General features: G+C 34.0%; 2 protein-coding genes across 2 annotated transcripts in view; both read right to left on the bottom strand.

Moving 5' to 3' along the window:
• The window catches only part of LOC127880782 (uncharacterized), a 222,334-nt gene that overhangs the window by 12,090 nt on the left and 187,388 nt on the right, over positions 1 to 22,856 (bottom strand). The gene's annotated exons all lie outside the window — the stretch shown is intronic.
• LOC127880781 (uncharacterized) lies at positions 7,594 to 10,072 on the bottom strand. Its single transcript, XM_052428184.1, has 2 exons — positions 9,947 to 10,072; positions 7,594 to 8,160 (listed from the first exon to the last, which is right to left on the bottom strand). The coding sequence occupies exons 1-2, from the start codon at positions 10,028 to 10,030 to the stop codon at positions 7,873 to 7,875; spliced, it is 372 nt and encodes a 123-aa protein (XP_052284144.1). The 5' UTR covers positions 10,031 to 10,072; the 3' UTR covers positions 7,594 to 7,872.

Raw genomic sequence — 22,856 nt, forward strand, 5'->3', positions numbered from 1 at the left:
GAGGCTGGTCGATGGACCAGACCTTTGAGTAACCCAATAAGTGATAGAAAATGTGCAAGATGCAATACAATTGAGGATGAATATCATTTTGTTATGGAATGTGCAATGTATACTGACATTAGGAAAAAATATATTGGCAGAAAATATTGGTTTAGACCTAGCATGGCTAAATTTGTAGATCTTATAAAGTCAGAAAAGAAGAATATACTTAACAACGTAGAAACCTATATTCATAAAGCATTTATTATTAGAAATGAGGTAATGTATAGAAATTGACATGGTAAAATTGATGCACAATTTGTTTCGTGTGATACTGTAAATACATGTTTTCTATGTGTTAAAATACCATCTGTGATAGATAAATAACTCATACATGTTAAATAATTAAACTTTTTTATATTTTTGTATTTAAAGGTTTCTTTGCGATTGGTTATTTTACTTGTTTTTCGTAATAGTAAAATTGAACTAAATTTATAAACATATCCGAAAAGGCCGATGTAGAGAAACCATTTAATGCAGGATAAAGTGGTGTCATATGGCATACTTATGTAAATGTACTACTCTTTTGTCATTGTTTGTTAAATCGATGTATATGTTTAGAATACAGCCCTAACAGGCTTCCTTTAAACAACATACTATCATGTTTATATGATGATATTATATAGTACGAAACAAATTAGGATAAATGTATGCTACATTTTAAAAGCCAATTTCTATATGTCTACATTGTTAATAGAATATCATCCAGTTATCGGTACAAGGATAAAAATAAATATAGGCAGCTATGCTACCCAAAGTAGTTGATTGAAGAAACCTCTAAGATAAGAACATATTGTATTATAGTTTAAAATAGATTGGTTAAATGCTTAGAAAACGTTCCAGAATTATCTTGCATGTATGCTTTTTGAAATATTGTTCTCAAATCGATCTTCTCCAAATGTTGGAAACATACAACTACAACTTTTGTTAAAATTTTGTATTCTATTCTACACTGTTCGTCAACACTTGTATTGTATATATGTCCTCGTGGGCTTAAATGCCTTATTGGATTGAAATAAACTGTCTGTCTGTCTGTCTGTCTGTCTGTCTGTCTGTCTGTCTGTCTGTCTGTCTGTCTGTCTGTCTGTCTGTCATGTCTGTCTGTCTGTCTGTCTGTCTGTCAGTCTGTCTGTCTGTCTGTCTGTCTGTCTGTCTGTCTGTCTGTCTGTCTGTCTGTCTGTCTGTCTGTCTGTCTGTCTGTCTGTCTGTCTGTCTGTCTGTCTGTCTGTCTGTCTGTCTGTCTGTCTGTCTGTCTGTCTGTCTGTCTGTCTGTCTGTCTGTCTGTCTGTCTGTCTGTCTGTCTGTCCGTCTGTCTGTCTGTCTGTCATAAAATATATTTAATTAATTAAAATATTACTGAAAGGGCTGATAAACATTCTGTTATCTCGTACATCAGCCACCCCACAACCCATCTTCTTTAAAATCGGCGAATTGATTCAGTTGGTCGGCAGATTTTTTGTACAGCATTTTTATAATTCTACATTAAAAAACACTTATATTGCACCACATAAAATGCTATAAAACTATAAAATTGAAGTACACATATAATCTTTATTATAGATGGGTAGTTATTTCGTGTCAATCTCTTTCACATATGAAAGAGCTGTTGGTCATTTGGAAGTCATGTTATGCTGCTTAAAGTTCATATAGATGCATAACTTAACTTAGATAAAGCAAATTAAAACACTAGGTATTTGCCAAGATTCATAAGAGTCAAATATATACGAGAAGTAAAAGCGTAATCGTGCGCAGCGAGACTTGCTCATATAGAATTGAACCTTGTATTTCTTTCTTTCGAAATAATTTCATGTCTCCGAACTAATATGCAATACGCCCGGTGTTTTTTATATGCACATTAATGTTCCGTTTTAGATCCATAATTAATGAACGCCTCAATATTTTCAAACTTAACACCGGATAAATGTTCACCGACATTTTTTCATACAGATTTGATATAAATATTAATTGATTGTAAACAATGACGGTTGAAATCCTTGGGTGGGAATTTTTCTTGTAACCAAGAGCGACGTCAACGGTCATGAAGTCTTTAATTCATAAATGTATATGTGCGTCGGGTGTCTAAACCAGCATCACCTGATGTAAAATCTATTTTTATCCTATATTATCCGTCAAAACATCTAAGCTTTCTAAACATTCTTCACTCTCTAAATTTTCAATATAAGTATTTTTCAAGTCGGGCTTTCATACATATTTATAGTTTACACTTGCAAACTTTTTTGTATCACACTTGTATTTTTACTGATTACTGAGTCTAATGTATATGTAACGCTCATTAAACAGTGGTCTGCGACAATATTTGGAACATCGATATCAAATATGGAAGTATTCTTGAACATAGCATATTTGCATAACAAATAGTCCACCACGCTACATCCCCTATTGCTTACAAAAGTATGTTTCCCTATCGCATTATCATTGCCTTTTCTACCATTCACAATTATATAGCCCGTTTGCTTACAAATATCTCACATAAGTCTTCCATTATTGTTGACAGACGTTTTATCTAATGAAAACCTACGTAATTCAATATCAGATTGGTACCCCTCAGGCAGTAAATCAATATTGAAATTGTTCACAATATCATTTTCTACATAATCAGGCAAAGTTGACGTGCGTGAGTTAAAGTCTCCAAAAATTGCATAATAATTTTCATTTTCTGACAAACTTTCTACATATATAACGGAATCAATTAACCTATCAAAAACATTAGTCTCATCCATAGATTGGCGGCTACTATCATTTGGAACCACATAACATAAACCTATAAAAAAGTCTCTCTCTGTACCTAACTTTTTGGCAGAAAGTTTAACCCAAATAATGTCATCTTTTGATGTAAAAACTAAACTATCATCTGACACTTATTATTTCTTATATAAACATTAATACCGCCTGAATTTCGTTTTGCTGTGCTTTTAATATCTTCTCTATTTAAAACGTAATGTTCGAAACCATCTACATGTAAATTTGAAAATGCATCTGTCCATATTTCTGTAAATAAAATACAATCATTGTTATCGAATAATTTTTTTACAAAATCCGATTTCAATTTGTCAGTCCTTTTACTACATAATCCGTTAATGTTCATATAAACGCATCGAACTTTGATCTTCTCCTCTCCGTCCTACTTCTTGACCTCCGTCTCACTCTGTTGCCCATCAATGTTTGTCTCGTTTCTATTTTTAGAAACTGGGAAATTCCCATTTTTGACAGCTGTCAAATTTCGACTATATGGACTAGCGGAGTAAGTCCGCCGAGATGTACGGTTTCTTCTACGGGATACATGCGAGCCACTACCTGTCACCACCTTAGCATATGTCTGATCATTTAAAAGGGTATTGTTTCGACCTTATTCTGATATGAATTTTTTTTAACCATTCTTTTACTGTCTTTTCAGATTATGAAGGTTAAAGGGCGATAATAAGTGCATCTTTCGTTGCAGAATATGTAATTAGGAATTTAAAATTAGCGGAGGACTGGGATATCATTCCCCATCCATGGACCACACGAGTTTAAATGTAGAATATGCAAAGAGAGACCTTCAACAGAGCCGGACTAAAACAGCAAATAAAACAAACGAACCTAACAAAAATGTACATCCGATGTATTATGTGTTTTTTGTTTGTTTTATTTTATTATTTCTACATAGACAAGTCTGACATATAATTGCTATGAGTGCTACTTAATTACACGTTTTGTTCCGTATATGTCATGATGCTAGTTTTTCACTTTTTTATGAAAATAAACCATTATCTGTGTTACGTCATTTCTTCCTACGATGTCTCTGCATATAATTTCAGTTGTATTCATCACTTACATACATGATAAAAAGAGATTTGGGTCGGAATGAATTCGTTAGGCATTTGACATAATAACATTACTTACGATTAGAAGGCAATGTTAGTTACAAACGAAATAATCTTTCTAAGTGAACTAATACTTTATTCCCTCAATACAACAGTCTTAAATAAGATGTATTCACATTGGCATAAAAGAGAAGAAAAAAATACATGTATATATTGATCACTTCTACTGAAATCATGTCGTGTATTGCATTTGCACAAATCTTTCTATCCACTACAAATTCACTTTTTGCGATTATAATATAGTGACCAACTCAGAACTTGTTTAAAAGAAGGTTGTCAAAAATGTGTCACATCAAAGTCACATACATGTATCAGTATTGTTATGGTAAAACGCGTCAAATGTCATTGTATTAAATAAACAATAAATATTTAAGTTTTCATAAAAAAACATCCACCATTCTAAGCAGATGTCAGGTATTCAAAATTGCTCTATGTATTCCGAATCGCAAAAAATGGCAGTATTTGGTTACAGCAACCTTATACTAGTATCGAACCGGCTTTACCATTTTCTGTTTTTCATTACACTTATATTGCACGTATATGTGATTGTTTGGCGTGGTACTTCGACGTAATCATTTTAGTTTGATTGGTGGGTGTTCATGTACCTATCGCTTTCTAGAGCGGTACACACTTCGTTACGCCGTCTTTTTTTAATCTTGGCATCCTCAACATATATAACTGGCGTCCTGATATCTGGAAATAGTAAGCATATTATTCTGTTTAGTAGGCATAGTATTCCGTTTGATGCATATTCAAGCATAAGTATGTCCATATGTATTTTTTTTTAACAGGTAACAATTACACTGTGTTAATAATACCGTCGAATGTCTTATATTACACACACTAAATAATAGCGTTAAGTACGCGATAAAACATATAATAATAAAAATTAATAATATAACAATTAATAGAAAAAAGATAACTCTTGATTTCCTCAAGTCAAAATGTTTTCCAAAACATTCGCACCAATTCGGAATTCATTCACGACAGTTATTTCGCATAAAACCTTCTAGCATAGGAAGGAGCAGTTTGTCATTTGAAAGTCAGGTCCCAAAATGCGCTTAAAAGGAAGTTTAGTTCCAAAAATGGGGGTTAACTCGTTATAATTCGGCATTAAATGAAATACTGTTTATTATGAGAGAAAATGATATTCGAACATCCAACATCTCGAAGGTCAAGAAATTAAACAACAACTTTGTCGACGGTTTTGCTTCAATAACTTTTTTATTCCGACGTCTACGGTATTGAAACAAACAACCGAGAGGAGCACAAACACCGCAGAGCCGAAAGGGCTTATTCATTTAAAACAAATATAAATATAAACTGGCTTACCAGGTGAAAATATCCGCTACTCCTTCACGAAAAACACTAAAAAGACGCCATCTTTGAAGTTTTGCTCCATTTTTCTCACTTAAACGCGGTAAGCTCCCGAATACGCATGCCCCCGTGATGTTAAGTTAAATTATATAACAAGACATATAAATATAATTTAATGGGGATTGGTACTGTATATTGTATGACATGGTATGTTGTATGCAAAGAGCATGTTATGGATTTATCCCCCGATAGTAAATAGAACGTCATGTTTACGAAGGAATGAACGATTCGAACCCTATATCAGTCATAATATGTTGTTTATTACACTGAACTTTATCATAACAATATTGATCTCATCGTGCTAGCCTCTCCTTTAATACATCCTTTAACGGTTTATTAAATACCTATCTAGATTGATTTATCTACATAATTGTACATGATTGCGTAATTTGCAATTTAATTTAGTCGGAAGTGTCTGTGATTTATATTTTTATATCAATTGGAATTCTGTACGGTTCATAATTGTTTACTCTCGTGATTCCTGCGTATACTCTTATTCTAAGGGTGAGGTTACGAATGTTATTTTAACATTACAACGCACCTCTACACGCCTGCATATGAATACATTTTCCCTTACGATTGCATGTCCGTCAAACGGCATGTCGCTCAACTTTGGCAAATAACAGAATAGTTTATTCAGACGTAAGCATGTAAAGCTTATCGTCATTAACATATATATACAATAACAACATGCGTTTCAAATAACAATAATTATTCGGAAAAGGATCAATTTACATAAATAAGAAATATTATGTTTTCGTGTTGCGTTATAATATATTAGTGACCACATAATGTCAGGCGTATTTTTATAATTGATAGAATTTAATATTTACTAAGTTACCGTATTCTTATAGATCATTTATAGTTTCGTTTTCGTCTAGGTGGTCAATAATGGAATAACACTTACAACAAAACTGCCATTAATTGCAAAGTGGCTTTAGGTTTTATTTTATATAAAAAATCATGAACGTGATCAGCATTTCCCAATCAGTTACTTCTAAAATTGTTAAGCTTCGAATGAAAATAACCCGAAATCATAATGTTTGATTTATGCGATTATATGTCGGGACTTAATATTTTGCTATTTGTTTATGTTTTGAATATATAGCAAGAAAATATATCTTATATGATATATATGATATAAATATATAATAATGATACATTTTTTAAGCAATTAGGCTCAACGATGGCCTCATTTCGTCTTTAACTTATTAAAACCAATGTAAATACAAATCACATTAATTATTCCGTCAATTTGCAAGTTGTGTCACATCGGACCCTTGTTATATCCAGAACGAAGCGTTTCTGTTTAAGTGAATGAAGTTGTAGTTATTAAGTCTTAAATGTTGTGTACAGAACTCTTGGGCATTGTCAGGTTCGCAGCGTCAATCGGCCGCAATACGAAGGCATGACTTTTACTGTGAGTTTTACACCAGTGAGTGCGTGTGTGTGTGTGTTTGGAGAGGTGTCAAGAGTTTGTCACGTGTCAACTTACGGTAATCGGTCAAATTACTTTAAGAAGGAACTTGTTTGGATCTTCCTGTATCTCACGTCTAGCAAACTGGCATTTCACTGTCTTAACATTTGTTTGTAAAAGACACGTTGGGTTTGCGATTATGATTCAGACGGAATTCACACCTACAATCCCTTGTTTATTTGTCAGTCGCACCTACGCACAAACTGTCATGTGCGACATCCTGATCTGGGTATTTATTATTATGTTAATGACGTCAATCACAGCTAATCATATGTGTTTTTATATAAGTTGCACCAACGTCATGCAAAGGTGTGATGGGCTGAACGTCAGCGCCCTGTAATGTCGTATAAACCATAGTTTTTATTTCTAAGTTGCACCAAAGGAGGACTTGAGAACATTAAACAGCCGAGCTTGTGTTGAGGGATCCAGAACGAACTCAAAAATGTTTATTAATTACGATTGTCTTCTTCAAATGGTGCTGTTTTGGATTTCTTTTATTTTTAAACATAACATATAATTTGTGAAAATTATATTAATCACAGAATAACCAATCGTGTTTGTTATCTTATTTGAAGAAACGCAGCATGATTTTTGCATTAAAACTGCTGAATTCCGGCATATATCAAAAAAACTATAATAGCTGACTAACGTTCACGCTAGATTAAGTTCGTTTATTTAGTTAAAAGTAGCACAACATTACAATACAATTTTTACAAAAAGGAACCATTCACCGTCTTGAGTGCAAACTTTCATATACTAATTTGAGCCGTTTGAATGAATATCGTGCTTGTTGATAGTATAATAACAGACAACAAAAACGAACTACTACATTTATTCACACAATAAAGAACGACATAACATTGAATGATGATTCGATTGATTAATTTCCGAAAAATCCTGTTCGTGATTATACAATTCCGTCACTTCGACACCAACGATTTATAATTTAAATTAATTTATTTAGTGAAACGCATATTGTTCACACATTAAATCTTGCCAGCAACATTCATATAGCAGATCAACGAATACGCGCTTATTTGACAAATTCAAGCATATAAGTTCATTTGACTCGTTTTATGATGCACACTCTTGAAACTAATTCGGCTTACAAATGATGAACTCGTGAGTGTGGTCGTAGAAATAGGACCACATTCTTCTCATTGAGTTGGTCTTGAGAGGAACGGCACAAGTCGCGTAGTTGGGGTTGAACTTGATGTCAAGGTCGTTCAAGCCAGGACCAAACCAGGTCGACCACGAGCCGTTAAACCACTGGATTCTGTACGCGATGATGCGACCTTTCTCGATGATTTGGTCCGCCATGTCTAGACCAGCTTTCCAGCGACAATCATTTGTACTCGCACGGTTAATCAGCGTGCATTTAGGCTGCATAATAATATATAAAGATTTGTTAGTAATATCATACCCTGGCCTTATATGATAATGTTGTAAATACATACTTTTCTTCAAGAGTATTAAGAGCAGGAATGCATTCACGAATGTAGACATATATTTACCATGACGAGCACTATCAATATAAACATATTCACCCAAAGTTGCTTTGTTATTTTATTGTATGCTTAAAGGGGCCTTTTCACAGATTTTGGCATGTTTTGGAGTGTGTCATTAACTGCTTTATATTGATAAATGTAAACATTGGATACAAAAAGCTCCAGTAAAAAATCAAAAATAAAATTTAAAAAAAGTAACCGTCAGCAGAGCTCGAACCTTTGACCCCTGTAGTCCTTGAGTAAAAAGTCTACCACCTAGACAACTCGGCCATTCTTCCGATTACAATTGCAGATGTATTTTATACTTTATATAAGTAATCCTCGTAGTTTCACAAAATATAACAACAACAGAACTCTCCAAATTATAAATTCTTTTCGCATTGCAACGCTTTATAATTTTGGGGGTTTTCAATCGTCAAAAGATGCATATAATGATTATTTTAAAGCATGGTAAATGTTTAGTATTACTGCCTCCTCACAAATATCGTAACTTAATTGAAAATTTGCGAATCTGAAACAACTTTTTTCAATTTTGTCAATTAACCCAATCGTGAAAAGGCCCCTTTAAGACACCGACATGAATGTGTATACTTCTGAGTAGCCTTAACATTACGCGTTTGTGTAATATGGTATGAAAGGACATACCAAACCCATTTTTTTTCTCATTAGTATGGTCTTATATCAGCATTTTTGTCTTGTAATTATTTCTTATGTATGCCTCTTGTAAAATCGTCTTTTTGTAAATATTCATCTGGCATATGCAAACATGTATATACAAAAGTTAAGGGACTATTACTTGTTCAACAACGATATAAATTGTAATATCATAGTAGATGACCGTCAAATAGTCTCACTCACATCTTTAGTTTTCTTCAATTGTAATCGAAAGAACAGAAGTTTATTCGATTTTTTTAATTTATTTGATAATGCCATTGTTCAAACAAGCAAGCATATTTATTGAAAGAAACATGGCAACCCAAACAAATAAATAAAGTAGTCATATAAGAAACTGTAATATTTAGCATCACTCTCTTTAACATTCTAACCAAACAATGAAATAAACTGAAGAAGCAGCGCCGGTAGAGCAAAACAAATGTCAATGTAAACACAATTAATAACAACTTCTTAAAATTACAGAAACCAAATCGTAGTAATTATTTTCATTTCGAGTGTACATTTATGCTCACAAGTTTTACAGCACACACCTTAAGGAAATAGTAAAACTGGAAAATCTTCAAACTTGTATTGCTTTTAAGTGTTTATAGTTTAGTTTAATAAAAATAAATAAAAATTCAATTCGGTTTAGGCAGCAGCTGATGCCTAAATAGCAGGATGATCATTAAAACTCTACAGTTCATGCAACGAAGCTGCGAGTAACCCCGGGCTGTTGCATTATTCGACAATGTTTAAAATGATCCGTTAATGCACAGTCTTATATCATCACTATATTATCTCTATTGATTTGCTATTACATCACAAACGTACACACTTCAGAAGGAATTTGTCATACACTAATTACTTCATCATTTGAAAGAGCTGAAATCATGTTCAAGTATAGCTATTGTCTGTTCCTGACATATTTTCTATTTATTTCCTTGCACAATTTCCTTGCAACGGCAAACTAAGCCAAATCTAGCTAAACTAACTGAAATACAATTTACCTGAGAAGTCGCGTCGTAGATGACGACATCTTGTCCCACCGCGATGGCAACGCAAGCAACTATAATCACAGCTTGAACCTTCATTTTGATGTTTATTTACAGCAAAAAATGCTTCGAATACAGACCGGTGTCAGTTATATATACACTTCGATTCTATTACATCACCTGACTCTCGTATTATGTATTTAAACTAGAACAGGACATGAATAATTTCGCAATTAATATATTTAGAAAGCAATTACATTCATTGTCAACATGTTGATCAATCTAAAATAATTAAATATGTATGGCGTACGAAAGGGGCGAGGCTTGTCGTGATGAGTCTGATATCACATGATATCAAACGTCACCAACCATATATTATATGTATTATGCAACATTTAAAGAAAATAATAGAATTTAAACAAGGTAACAAAAAACAAACAACCGCTAAATTTGTGTCTTGTTCTGTGAAAATTGGGCAAAATGCATGTGCGTAAAGTGTCGTCCCAGATTAGCCTGTGCAGTCCGCACAGACTAATAAGGGACGACACTTTCCGCTTAAACTTGATTTTTGGTAAGAGGGACTTCCTTGAAACTAAAATACCATTAAAGCGGAAAGTGTCGTCTCTGATCAGCCTGTCCGGACTGCACAGGCTAATCTGGGATTTACGCACATGCATTAAGCCCAGTTTTCTCAGAACGCGTCTCCGCTAAACTTTATTGATGTACGGTAATATTTTATGCAAATGTGATCGGGATGATTACTTACGCTATCGTCTATGCATATTTACACCTACAAAAATTGTTCGCACGTAAACAACAATAATAACATTTTAACGCACGTAGTTAAACAAAATAAAACATTGAAGTGAGTAATCGATATTTAAAATTATAATGTATGCACTAAAAATACATTACCAATATTGTTTTAAATACACACATCGACATGTACAGTCGATTGGTGTATAACGAATAGCTAATGACTCCGAGTCTAATTTCAACGTATACACATGCATTCAATAATTTTAACATTAAACCTCAAAAGGCAAATATATGTTCTTTTGAGGCATGCCAGCTTTCAAACATTTCCGACAAATAGTCTTTATTTACAGTGTGAGTTTCATGGTACAGACGGAAAGACCCCGTAGACCGGTAAAAGGCAGTGAGAGCCCAGCTGTCATTTAGGCAAAGCAAATAAAGAAAGAAATTTATAGTTAGCACTGATTTAAGTTAAGAATTTAACGTAATATAATGAATGTACAGACTAGATACATTAACCATGATTTGCCTACCCAAATATGTTAAGTTTACATAGGGATGTTACTATGATAACTCCGGGAAATAAAGATAAAACTATTTAAATACCATCGACTTGATTAAGCAGCCCTTTTTATGAATTATATATGAATTAATAAAAATCATTTTCAGTTTCCCCAATATTAAATGATTCCAACAGAGACAATTGTCTACGCATTTTTTATCATTTGATAGCAATTGAACACACAAAAAATTGTTTTGTTTTAATTACATTTGAGAACTGACAATGATAGTGTGTTTACAATATACCGGTAGATATTTTGGCAAATAATGTAATTCTTCTAACAATATACACTATCTCTTTCAAGAGATTGAGGAGCTCATTTAAATGAAATTATTAAGATGTTCATTGCAATTAAGAACTAACCATACATAAACAACTTCTTATTAATTAATTATTATGGGATTACATAAAATTATCTGATTGTGTAAATTAATATATAAAATATAATTTTCCAACTGAGGACTAGGTTCACGAAGCAGCCTAATATGACATGTGACTTTGTAAAAAAGTAACTTTCACAAATCATCAAACATTTGGTATATTTCTGTAGCTGAGCCTCTTATTTGTCTCATTTAAAAACACGTTTTACTTAAAATCGTGCTAAACAACAGTAATATAGACAACAAATATGTATAGTTCAGCAAAATGTAACCTAATATCTTTGTTGTTATGCACATGAAAACAAATAAAAACAAATATATGTATACATTTACATTTGGCTGTTATATACAATAACACATATTCACACGTATTTATCATGGTGTCATAACAACTATTATAAAGCGAATTAATTATAAAAATATTGTTTTAATATACTTAATATATTGACCTTAAAGATAAAGATCATTTCAATAATTTCTGTAACAGGGCATTATTCAACCCTTCGTGAACCTAGCACTTTTTTGAAAAATTTCAGTTGTTATAACATATTGGACAACTCAATTTAATTTATATGTAGTTTGAGATAACCCCACATTCCTGAATACGGGTCACCGCATGTTCGCTTCAGAAAAAGGCCCTGAATTTTAGATAATTAAAAATATTTTAAGTTTATAGGAAATCTTAATTATTTTTTTATATAAAGTTGTGAATTGCCATTATATATTTTATCATTTTTGTGATAATAATATTGTGTCTTAGTTGGAATTTGTTAAAGTAAATTGCTATAAAAATGTTATTAATAATCTCCATTTTGACATTTTATTTCATGTGTATTATAATATTTTTTATTTTATTTTAATGGCAGTAAGTTGCGACCACACTTTTCGATAGGTCATGATTATTCGCCCATATTCTTGGCGGCACAGTTCTAGCCTGGTCAGCTGCAACATCAACCCATCTAATTACTATTTGGAAAGGAAATACTTTTTTAATTTAGATTAATTTGTTTATGTTTTCGTTTTATCTTTTAATGTAAGATATCTAAATTCAAATAGATACCCTAATAATCATGTAAATATCTAGATTTTTATTATTTAAGCAGTTGTGCAATGAGTGTTTTATGATGTTTTTGTAAAGGTTTATTTATTTCACTATATTTTACTATTTGACTACAAGTTCCAACACTAATTTCCTGGTTCGTTTAATATGTTGAGGGAGACAGAACCATTTTGTATGTGCAATTTCGATTTCAGACATTTACACATTGAAATGTACATGTATATTGAAACATGAAAAGGTATTGACAAAGCATCTTTATTAAGTGTGTATGATATTCACATGTTTGCCTTGTTAGGAAAGCATTTGCTTTTGCAAAGTATTAGTTGCAATTTTCATATAATCTTAGAAACGGTGCTTTGGGGATATTTGTCCTTATATTTCTTTTGTAAATCTGCCATGTTATTTGTTTAACATATAACTTTTTAAGTTTAATTGTGTAAAGTTAAAATTACTGTTTTTATTTGTCTTCGTCTACAGTAAATGAATGGTAGCGGAACACATTCGTATTTGTTTCATTTTTTTTTCAAGTGAATAATGTACATTTTGTTCATATTTCCCTTTATGTATATACATGTACTACATAGATGATGAAATTTGTGTTTAAAAATATATTTCTTGTTTATCAATTTTCTGAATAAAATATGAATCGCTAAGTTTGTTCACATTTTTTACGACATAAGCAACATTAAACGCCTACAAAAAAGTAGTTCTCAGAACGGGCGGGACTAAACAAACATAGAACGCTTCACATGTTATTGATGAACTCAAATGTGGGAGGAGTTAAACAAATGTTATTGATGGGCGGAGTTTAGAAGCGTTTTCGAACTGAGTATCCGATAAAACTTTTAAAAAAAATACTTGTCAGCGTCGCCAACGTAATTTTTCACAAGTGACATAATAAAAGCCAATACAGTCCTGATATTAACACAAATGGATATCACAAACACGAGTTTTGCATACAATAAATTATGTTAAGATATGAAGAAATTGATTTCTCTATATCAGATAATATTCGCATTTCTACATTGTTATTTTATTTATTAAATTTTTCCAAAACAAATCCCGATTGCAAACAAGGGCTGTCACCATAGGATGACATATACCCCAAATCACGCCTTTTCGACACCTTAAAGCAGATTTCGAAACCTAAACGCGGACCCTAAGATCAAGGTCAATGACAAAGGCGTCAACATTTGTGTGCTTATGGAAAGACCTTGTCCATATACACACGCATACCAAATATGAAGGTCACATCTTAAGTGACATAGAAGTTATGACATTCTGCGAAACTTAAACGCAAAGTGTGACGAACAGACAGACAGACGGACAGACAGACGGACGGACGGAAATGCGATCACTATATGTCCACTCGGGGGCATAAAAATCTTTTAGCAGGCAAATACCCAGTAATTATGTTTCGATATTAATGTCTTCAAATAGCACACTTCTTACCCGACAACAGCAGAATGGTGTTTTATCTGTAATAGTGATCACATTTTGACAGCGATTTAATCATATTGTCAATTATAACGTGTTTTGTTTTTCATTTTTAGATTCATGAAGATACATATTAAAGTAAACACATTTAAATGACACTCCATAAAATAAACATTTAGCAAAATATCCTCTGGTGTACTTATGCATGTCCGCGTAAGCTAATAAGGTTTCCGCTGTTCATGTATTTTTCGTTTACAGGAATCTTGAATATTCTTATCGATAATCCAGCTTAAGCGGACAGTTACGACCCTGATTATTCTGTGAGGAATGTGTAGACTAATGAGAGACGATACTCTACGCACATGCAATAAATTCGAGTTTCCCAGAGGTTCGTGTTGAATATATATCATGGATTGTATGCTTGCATGAATATTGCTATAGTACTATAGTATGCTTGCCATTTCGACCTTGTACAGACCTAAATCGACCTATGACGTAACCGCCAGTGATGCTCATAGCTTTGTTGTCTCTATTGACTTTTATTCCGGTGTTAATACAGACGATTCTGTCAAACTTTAAAAAAATTGGCATCAATAATTATAACAAATATTTTATTTAATTTACATAAAACATATTTTAAAATATAAATATGTTGTTAAGAAGAACGTACTTCGATCAAAGTACAGTTTTTGTTAAGTGCCGTTATAGTCCTTGGTAATAAACATATTGATGTTTATTGTTTGGAAAAACTCCAAACATAGATAGGCTTCGCTGAAAAAACAGGGCGTTATTCATGCACGTTCAGCGTCTTCTCAGACTTGCCCGTTCAGTCTATAGATTCAGGTTTTTCAGGTACGATCCTGGCTGCTTTTATGGAATTTTCGTTTGCAAGAAGTCTCTGCTATACAACAATCCACTTAAGGCTCAACAATCCTCAACGAAAGTTTATTATTAGCCTTATTCTTTACGAAAATAGAGCAGTACCTGCCACTCTCTTTCGTGTCGTCCTGTATTTTACCTCCAACAACGGTTTTCATTGTGAGATATGTGTAGATCAATTACTTATAAGCACTGTGGTTTTGTGTTATATGCGTGAAACAAATAAACAACTCAAGCCAAAATATACCATTTGTATCCCATTTTCAACACGACATTGACGGTATAACACCTTATGGAATATACTAGACTGTATTCAACCTTGTGGGATATACCTGTTGCGTGCACGGACTACTTTTCACTTTACCACTGAATGATTTTTCATAAGAAAAAGTCGAGAAAACTTTAGCTTCAAAATTATACGACCTTCAACCTTTAAATCTAGTCATATGACATAAGTGTTCGCCATCCGTATAATGAATCAGCTGATTGATGGCGTCATAAAATGGCATACTTATTGCGTCATTTTCCCCAAAAAATGTTTGACGATTTATTATAAACGCGACTTATTTCACATGTACATGTACTGTATATCGACATATTTGAATTGTCAATTTATCACATTTTCCTTATTTCGTGTAAAGTGCATTGTTTATAAGCCATGCATATACTTTTGACATTCAAGAATGAACGTACAACAAGCCATACAAATATCGCACAATTCATAAATAATCTGCAATATTTGCTTTCCGATTTAATTCACGTTAGGCATAGAGCTGTGTAAAGTATAAGATGGTAAAAATAGCACCACACTAGAATTGGGAACGTCCCATTTTGTACACGGGTATTATCTAGTCATGTATCTGTTGTGTAATGGAATGTTTTCCATTCTTTCTGAATTTATATATTAAATAATTTTCTTGTACAATAAGGGCATTTACCATAGACAAATAAAACATTGTGCAAGTTTAAACATAATTATGTTTGTATGCAGAAATCTGCAAGTGCAACCGAGTTTACCAGCGGCTATTATTTGATAAACTGCTCCGGTTCATTTTAACAGCAGTAATGTACATAGAGTAGGCTACATGACGTAGCGTGTGACGAAGAAGAAAGTTTATTGCGTTCTCATTTGAATATAGTGATAGGATGGCATAAGGGTCTTTATTTAACTATGCTAAAATAATTATTAAAGACCCTAGATGCAAAATCGTCAATTATTGAGTTAAATGGATTATTAGATGGATTTAAAAGGATAATTAAAGGTAAGGTACTAGTTCGAACGTGTTTTGGTTTTTGTATGTATCGTACGATTACCGTAAGTCGACCATGACCTAATTTTGACCACTTTGTTTACATTAAGAACGCGGCCATTTGGATGATGTCACACACGAGCGCTCCGAGTATTTTGATGAAGTGACATAACTACGCTTATGAACAAAAACAAAATAAAAACAAAATGAGAAAAAAACAGGTAAAATTGCATTAAAAATAAAAAAATAACTAAAATTACACAAATGTATCTATATCCCATACATTTTATTGGTCCTCTTTATTAAATTCCCACAAAAATTGAAATGTGAAGCAGACGATCTTAACATAACACTTTCATTGACAGCGCTTCATATCGGAAATAGTAGTAAATCGTAGTAAATTTAAGGCAAAGCTTTTTTTATTAAATTTGTTTTCGGACCTCTTCATAATTGTATTTTTTTTTTTACTTTTTATCTTTTAAGGCTTATCCAAAACGACTTAAACAGACAAAGAAACACAGATTGTACTCCCCAACAGCTTTATCAAATGCTTACAAGCTAGTAAAAAAAGATGGTGTCTCTGTAAAAGAAGCGGCTGCCTTGTCCAACGTCCCAAAAACCACTCTTAGGGATAGAACTGCTGAAGGGTCAATGTTAACATTATGTCTACAGGAGCTTTGCCTTTGTTTACCTATGAGGAAGAAAAAAAATTGGTTGAACATTTCAAAAGAATGGCTGAATATGGCTATGGGTATACCAGGAAAGAGTGTATAGACATTGCATCTGACTACGCCGTTCAGTTGGGTAAAAGAACGAAGGATAACCCCCTGTCTCTAAAGTGGATTTATGTTTTTTTTAAGCGCTGGCCAGAACTCAAAGTTCTCAAACCAAGAGCCCTTGATCATGCTCGAGCTAAAATGGCCTCAAGGGAGACCATCTCGAATTTTTATCACAACCTCAAAGAAACATTTACAAAATATGAAATGACTGATAAGCCCCACCTGATCTACAACATTGATGAAAAAGGGGTAACAGTTAATCACAAACCACCATTCGTCGTAGCCGGTGCTGATAACTGTCCTTCATCTGTCACTTCTGGAAAAGGGCAGATAATCACAATAATTGGATGCGGTAATGCAGCAGGTCAAGCTATACCCCCATTTTACATTTTCCCCGCCCAACGAATGAAACCTGACTTGCTGAATGGTGCAGCTCTAGGCTCTAATGGTACATTTAGCAAGATCGGATGGTCCAATGGTTGCGTTTTTCGCACCTACTTAGAGCAGCATTTCCTGAAATTCACCCCAGGATCCAGTGACCAGAAGAAACTACTGATACTTGATGGCCACAAATCACATGTGTCAGTTGGTTTGACAGAATGGGCTCTGGAACACAACATCACCACATTTGTCCTTCTCCCGCATTGCAGCCATATCCTTCAACCTTTAGATATCGGCTGCTTTGGACCGTTCCAGAAGATGTATGACAGGCTCTGCCATCGACTAATGCGCCAAACATTGGCTGTCATTTCACGCTACAATGTGTGTGAGGTCGCATCAAAGGCATACATGAAGTCAATGTCTGCTGAAAACCTTACTTCATCATTTCGCCGTGCAGGCATATACCCGTTAATGAAGACGCTGTCCCCAGCCAATGTATTATCCCAGCTGATGTTTTTCAGCACACCGAGACAGAAACTTCAGACAGCCAGAAAACTGTTGAAGGTGGGATACAAGTTTTATGGAGTAGACATGTTTGCACAGAAAGAAAGAACATTAAAGAAAACAAAAAGTGGAAATTTGGCTAAAGCTAGAAATACAATGAGCAAAATAGTGGTCGGTAAAGAAATATCAGGCGAGGTCTTGAAACAAATGACGGAACATACAGATAAACAAAACAAGAATAAACCAAACAAAACTAAGAAAGCTACCAGTAATGAGGCCCACAGTTCATCTCTCCAGCCTGGTCCCTCTAAAGTGAACACCATTTCTGACAGTAGTGACACTGAAAATGAAGAGGACTTGTGTTGCCAGTGCAAACGATTTTCCCCTGAAGCTGTCAGGAACAGTGCTTCAATAAGTTTTGTGTGACAATAGAGCCTGCAACCACTGGGTACACCTGTCATTTTGTACAGAAATTAAAGTCATCAGAAGAGGTGCAACATTTATGTGCCCATGCTGTGCTAAAGAAGAGTGACAATTGTTCTGAAGAAAGGTGAAAGAAACTGGTTCAATTGTATTTATAAAATATTGAAAACATATTTAATATATATTTACTGTTTTAGTTCGTGTTAAAATTGTTCAGAGAAGCGAAGTTTTAAGTTTAGTTGGCCTAATCCATTACCACTAGAGTGCTGTCCCTTTCCCGGATGTGACGTATCGACTTAAGGTAAACAACGCGCGGAGTTAATGTTCTTGTAGTGTGTATGGAACTATCGGCTTTGCGTAGTAAAACATGCTGTTAATAATCATTTATGACATTGATTTAACGGGAATTAAATAAATATCTGAGGGTAAATAGTATATTGCTGCATTTTGTTGTGTAAATTCAGAAATTCTTTTACTTGTTTCCTTAACCGGTCGACTTACGGTAATTGGAGGATACTTTTGTCGTTCCCTGTCAGGGGCGTTCCTGATGCTATTTCAGCTATACGCACGATCGAGCAGCAAAGCTGCGAGTGGGTGGGCAGGTGCGGGAGGGGGTCTCCCCCTCCTGCTTGGGAGGTTTGGGGGCTTCCCCCAAGAACATTTTAGAAAATTCATTGCAGATGGTGCGCTTTGGTGTTATCTTTCAGCCACGTTTTGGCAATTTTACTCATCAATTTCTTGCTTGAAAAAGACCGACAAACGGAAATATTTTATTAAACATTGTCAACAGCAAATATACATGCGACCATAACTTATTTGCTAAGTTTAAGTGTCAATGCTTAAAAATCAAGAAGCCTTATTGCGAGGGAGAATAAATCCATAGTAGCATAGGTGTGCGAGGTTGTTCAACTCTATTGCTGGTGGGAGTATGGGGTTCTCCCCTATAAAATTTTGGAAATTTCTTTGCAAAAGTTGTAATTTGCTGTTGCATTTTAGGCACATTTTTTGCAATGTTTATCCTCGAATTTCAGCTTGAAATAATTGAGAAAAATTAAAAAAATAATTATCAATAAACATTGCCAGCTGCAAATATACTTTTGACCATAATCTATAAAGTTTGAGTATCAACGCTTTAAATCAAGAAGCCTATGAATGCGTGTGAATGGGTATGTAAATGTGAGGAAATGTTTGACTCTTGCTTCCTCCCCCAGAACATTTTGGATTTCATTGCAGAAGGAGCGTTTTGTTGTTATCTTTCAGTGACATATGGCAATTTTATTCTTAAAGTTCTTCTTCTAAAAAAAGTAAAGAATTTAGCATGTTTTCCATGGAAACCTTTCCCATGTCCATGTATTTGTTGCGACTCTGTAAAAATGTAATGCCACACCCACGGCGTGTGTATTTGTTTAGACGAGTCGTCAAACCTGGTGCGACGTGGCGCCAAAAACTAAGCCCGTCATTATTTTCTGCTGAAACTGATTTTATTGGGGTATTTGGTAAACAGATAATTACATTTGTTTTGAGTTAAACTGTTAAAGAAACACTCTTTGAATGAAACAACAGCATGCTCGCTGAGTCTTGAGCGAGCATACTTAACTTTTATTTAACTCATATAAAAATCGTCTTACCTTAAGGGAAATGTAAAGCTGTGAACATTTTTCCACTTATCTGTCAAAAGAGCTAGCTTCTAAGTATCACCTAATGAACATGTTTTGCTGACGCTATTTGCCAAAAAATATCTGGATAAAACGGAGCGTTCGCCGACATTTTGAAAATTTGCGCCATGTAAACATAATCTGGAACCCGTGTCCGAATATTGGTTCCCAAATATTGAAAGGCGACAACACAGTCGTGGAACGAGTAAAGTCTACACAGTAATTACTACCCCTCATCAGTGAAAAAAGACGTTACTTCGTATGTTTGGAGTTAAGACTGTGTTGTGTTTTGTACCCTCTGTTATTTTCTTAAAGTGGACGTCTTGGTTGCTTGTTTTCCATAATTATACCCCTAACCCCCCCCCCCCCTTAGCCCTCACTTTTATTGCATTTTTCGAATTTTAATAGTGTTCATTTGTTTTAGTTTGAAACTGAATTATACGCACGGGCGAACTGCCGTATGCCTAGGTACGCCCCTGCCTGCTCTCAGGGAAATGATTTTAACATGGGCGCCATTGATACATCGGATCACATACGGCATACCCATAACATTATATAAAAAACACGTTCTGCGCGTCCTTAAATTCGTCGTCCGAAGTCGGAAAACGTATTGCCCTGTATTTTAAGTCAAATAAAGTGTCAGTCGCTGCAATTGTCTGTTTACTCGTCGAAATTGTCAAGGTCGTCGATGGTGTACATGTATGTTGACATCGACATCATTTTGCCAGGATCAATCGCCGCCATATTGGATTCTGATCATTTTCTTTCGAAAATAAAATGAATTATAGTAAAGTAAAATCTTCTTTTCGCGGTCGTAATGTGTTACAATTTTCATGCTGCGTAAAATTGAATCGAGGCATATGGTGATATTTTTACTCGTTTTACAGTTTGTGTGTGAATTTTTTAAAGACTATTTTGCGTACCAGAACATTTATATCACTACGCATGGTTACATTCGTTAGATTTTAAGCGCTTTTAAGAATGAATTAGAATTATTGTTAAGGTTATTAGATCTATTTATGTTAAATGTCACGTTGAAAAAAATCAAATGGGATAAATAGAATACTAGGATTAGCGTTGAATACAGAGAAGTTTATGTTGCTCGGCTCGAACACCGAAAGCGCTCGACAAGGCTCGCGCTCCCGGCGTTCTAAGCATCGCAACATAAACTTCTCTGTATTCAACGCTAACCTAGTATTCTCTATGTAACGTAACGAATATTTGGGGCATGGTTAAATAAATATAATAATCGAAATATTTATCAACATACAATCTTCAAAAGGCAGTCACGCCTTGACCACCATTTCATTGCCTCGGGTATAGAACGTCAAACATCGGTTCATTCCGTATACATGTATTCGTTATATGTCCATGTCATACGTCATATTTACGTTAAAGTTGATAGACATATGGCTTTGTTCACGGCCCGTCAAATGTGAACTTTACAATCAACTGTTTCATCGTTGATATCTGTTGTGTGACTTGAGGTTGTGGGGGGGGGGAGGGATTCTGGTAGGGGCATGGGGTATTGTTTGGGTGGAATCCATAGTGGTATTCAGGTAAGTGTTGTTTTGTCAAAGTAATAATAAAATGTGATCATAAATAAAGAAGTTATGGCAATTTAAGCAAAAGGTTCAATTATCTAAGTGTAAAAGGGGCCATAATTATGTCAAAATGCTTGATACAGTGGTCTGCTCTTGTTTATAGGTTGGGGTCATGTTGGTAAACAAGTATGCAACATATAAAAGCAATATGTCAAAGGATATAGGAAATAGTTGGGATAATACGCAAACTTTAACATAGATTTATCAATAATATGCATATTCTAAGTATAAAAGGGGCAATAATTATGACAAAATGCTTGATAGAGTTGTCTGCTCTTGTTTATAGGTTGGGGTGATGTTGGTAAACAAGTATGCAAAATATAAAAGCAATATGTCAAGGGACAATGAAAATAAATTGGATAGTACGAAAATTTTAACATTTGCTGCATATTCTAAGTGGAAAAGGGTCATAATTATGTCGAATCGACAGCGTCTGGAAGCGATGCGATAGGCGCGATCATTTTCCTCCTCATGCAGTCAAAGTTATTTTTAATTGTAAAACTAATAATAAAACAAATATTATGTAATGAGATTGTTGCTGAAGATTATCAACAAAACAGCAATGCGTGTTATCTATAAATTCTTACTGTTAATACTTAACACATTCTCCGCATATATTAATTGTTAAAAGTGTTTCTAAAACATATTATGTTACTTTTCCTATTTTTATCAGTTAATGACATGGCAACTTATACAACATTCACATTTAAAGTGTTGTTCATATTTAATAACAGTACTTACAAATCTATATACTTAAAGCACAACACATATCAATACAATATAATGGGTATTGAATCTGCACACTGTATCACACGGTATGTTGTTTGAAAAAAGCATGTTATTGATTTATCGCCAGGTAGTAAAAAGTACGTATGTTTACGGATGAATGAACAATTCAAGTCCTTAATCAGCCATAATATGTGTCCTACTACACTGGACTTTATCATTATATCAATATCAGTCTGATCATGCAAGCCTCTTCTGTAATACATTTTATGGTGTATTAAATATCTATCTAGATTGATCGGGCCTTTAAATGTATCTACATAATTTTTATTTGATTTCGTAAATTGCAATTGTATTTAGTCAGAAGTGTCTGTAATTTATATTTTGTATTTCAATTCTGAATTCTGAACGGTTCATAATTGTTCACTCTCGTGTTTAATGCGTTTAATCTTGTTCTAAGTATGAGGTTTGGAATGTTGTTTTAACACTCGTAAGACGACAACGCACTTCTACATGCCTACAGTTTCCC

This window comes from Dreissena polymorpha, chromosome 5 (genome assembly GCF_020536995.1).
Source record: "Dreissena polymorpha isolate Duluth1 chromosome 5, UMN_Dpol_1.0, whole genome shotgun sequence".
NCBI lineage: Eukaryota > Metazoa > Mollusca > Bivalvia > Myida > Dreissenidae > Dreissena > Dreissena polymorpha.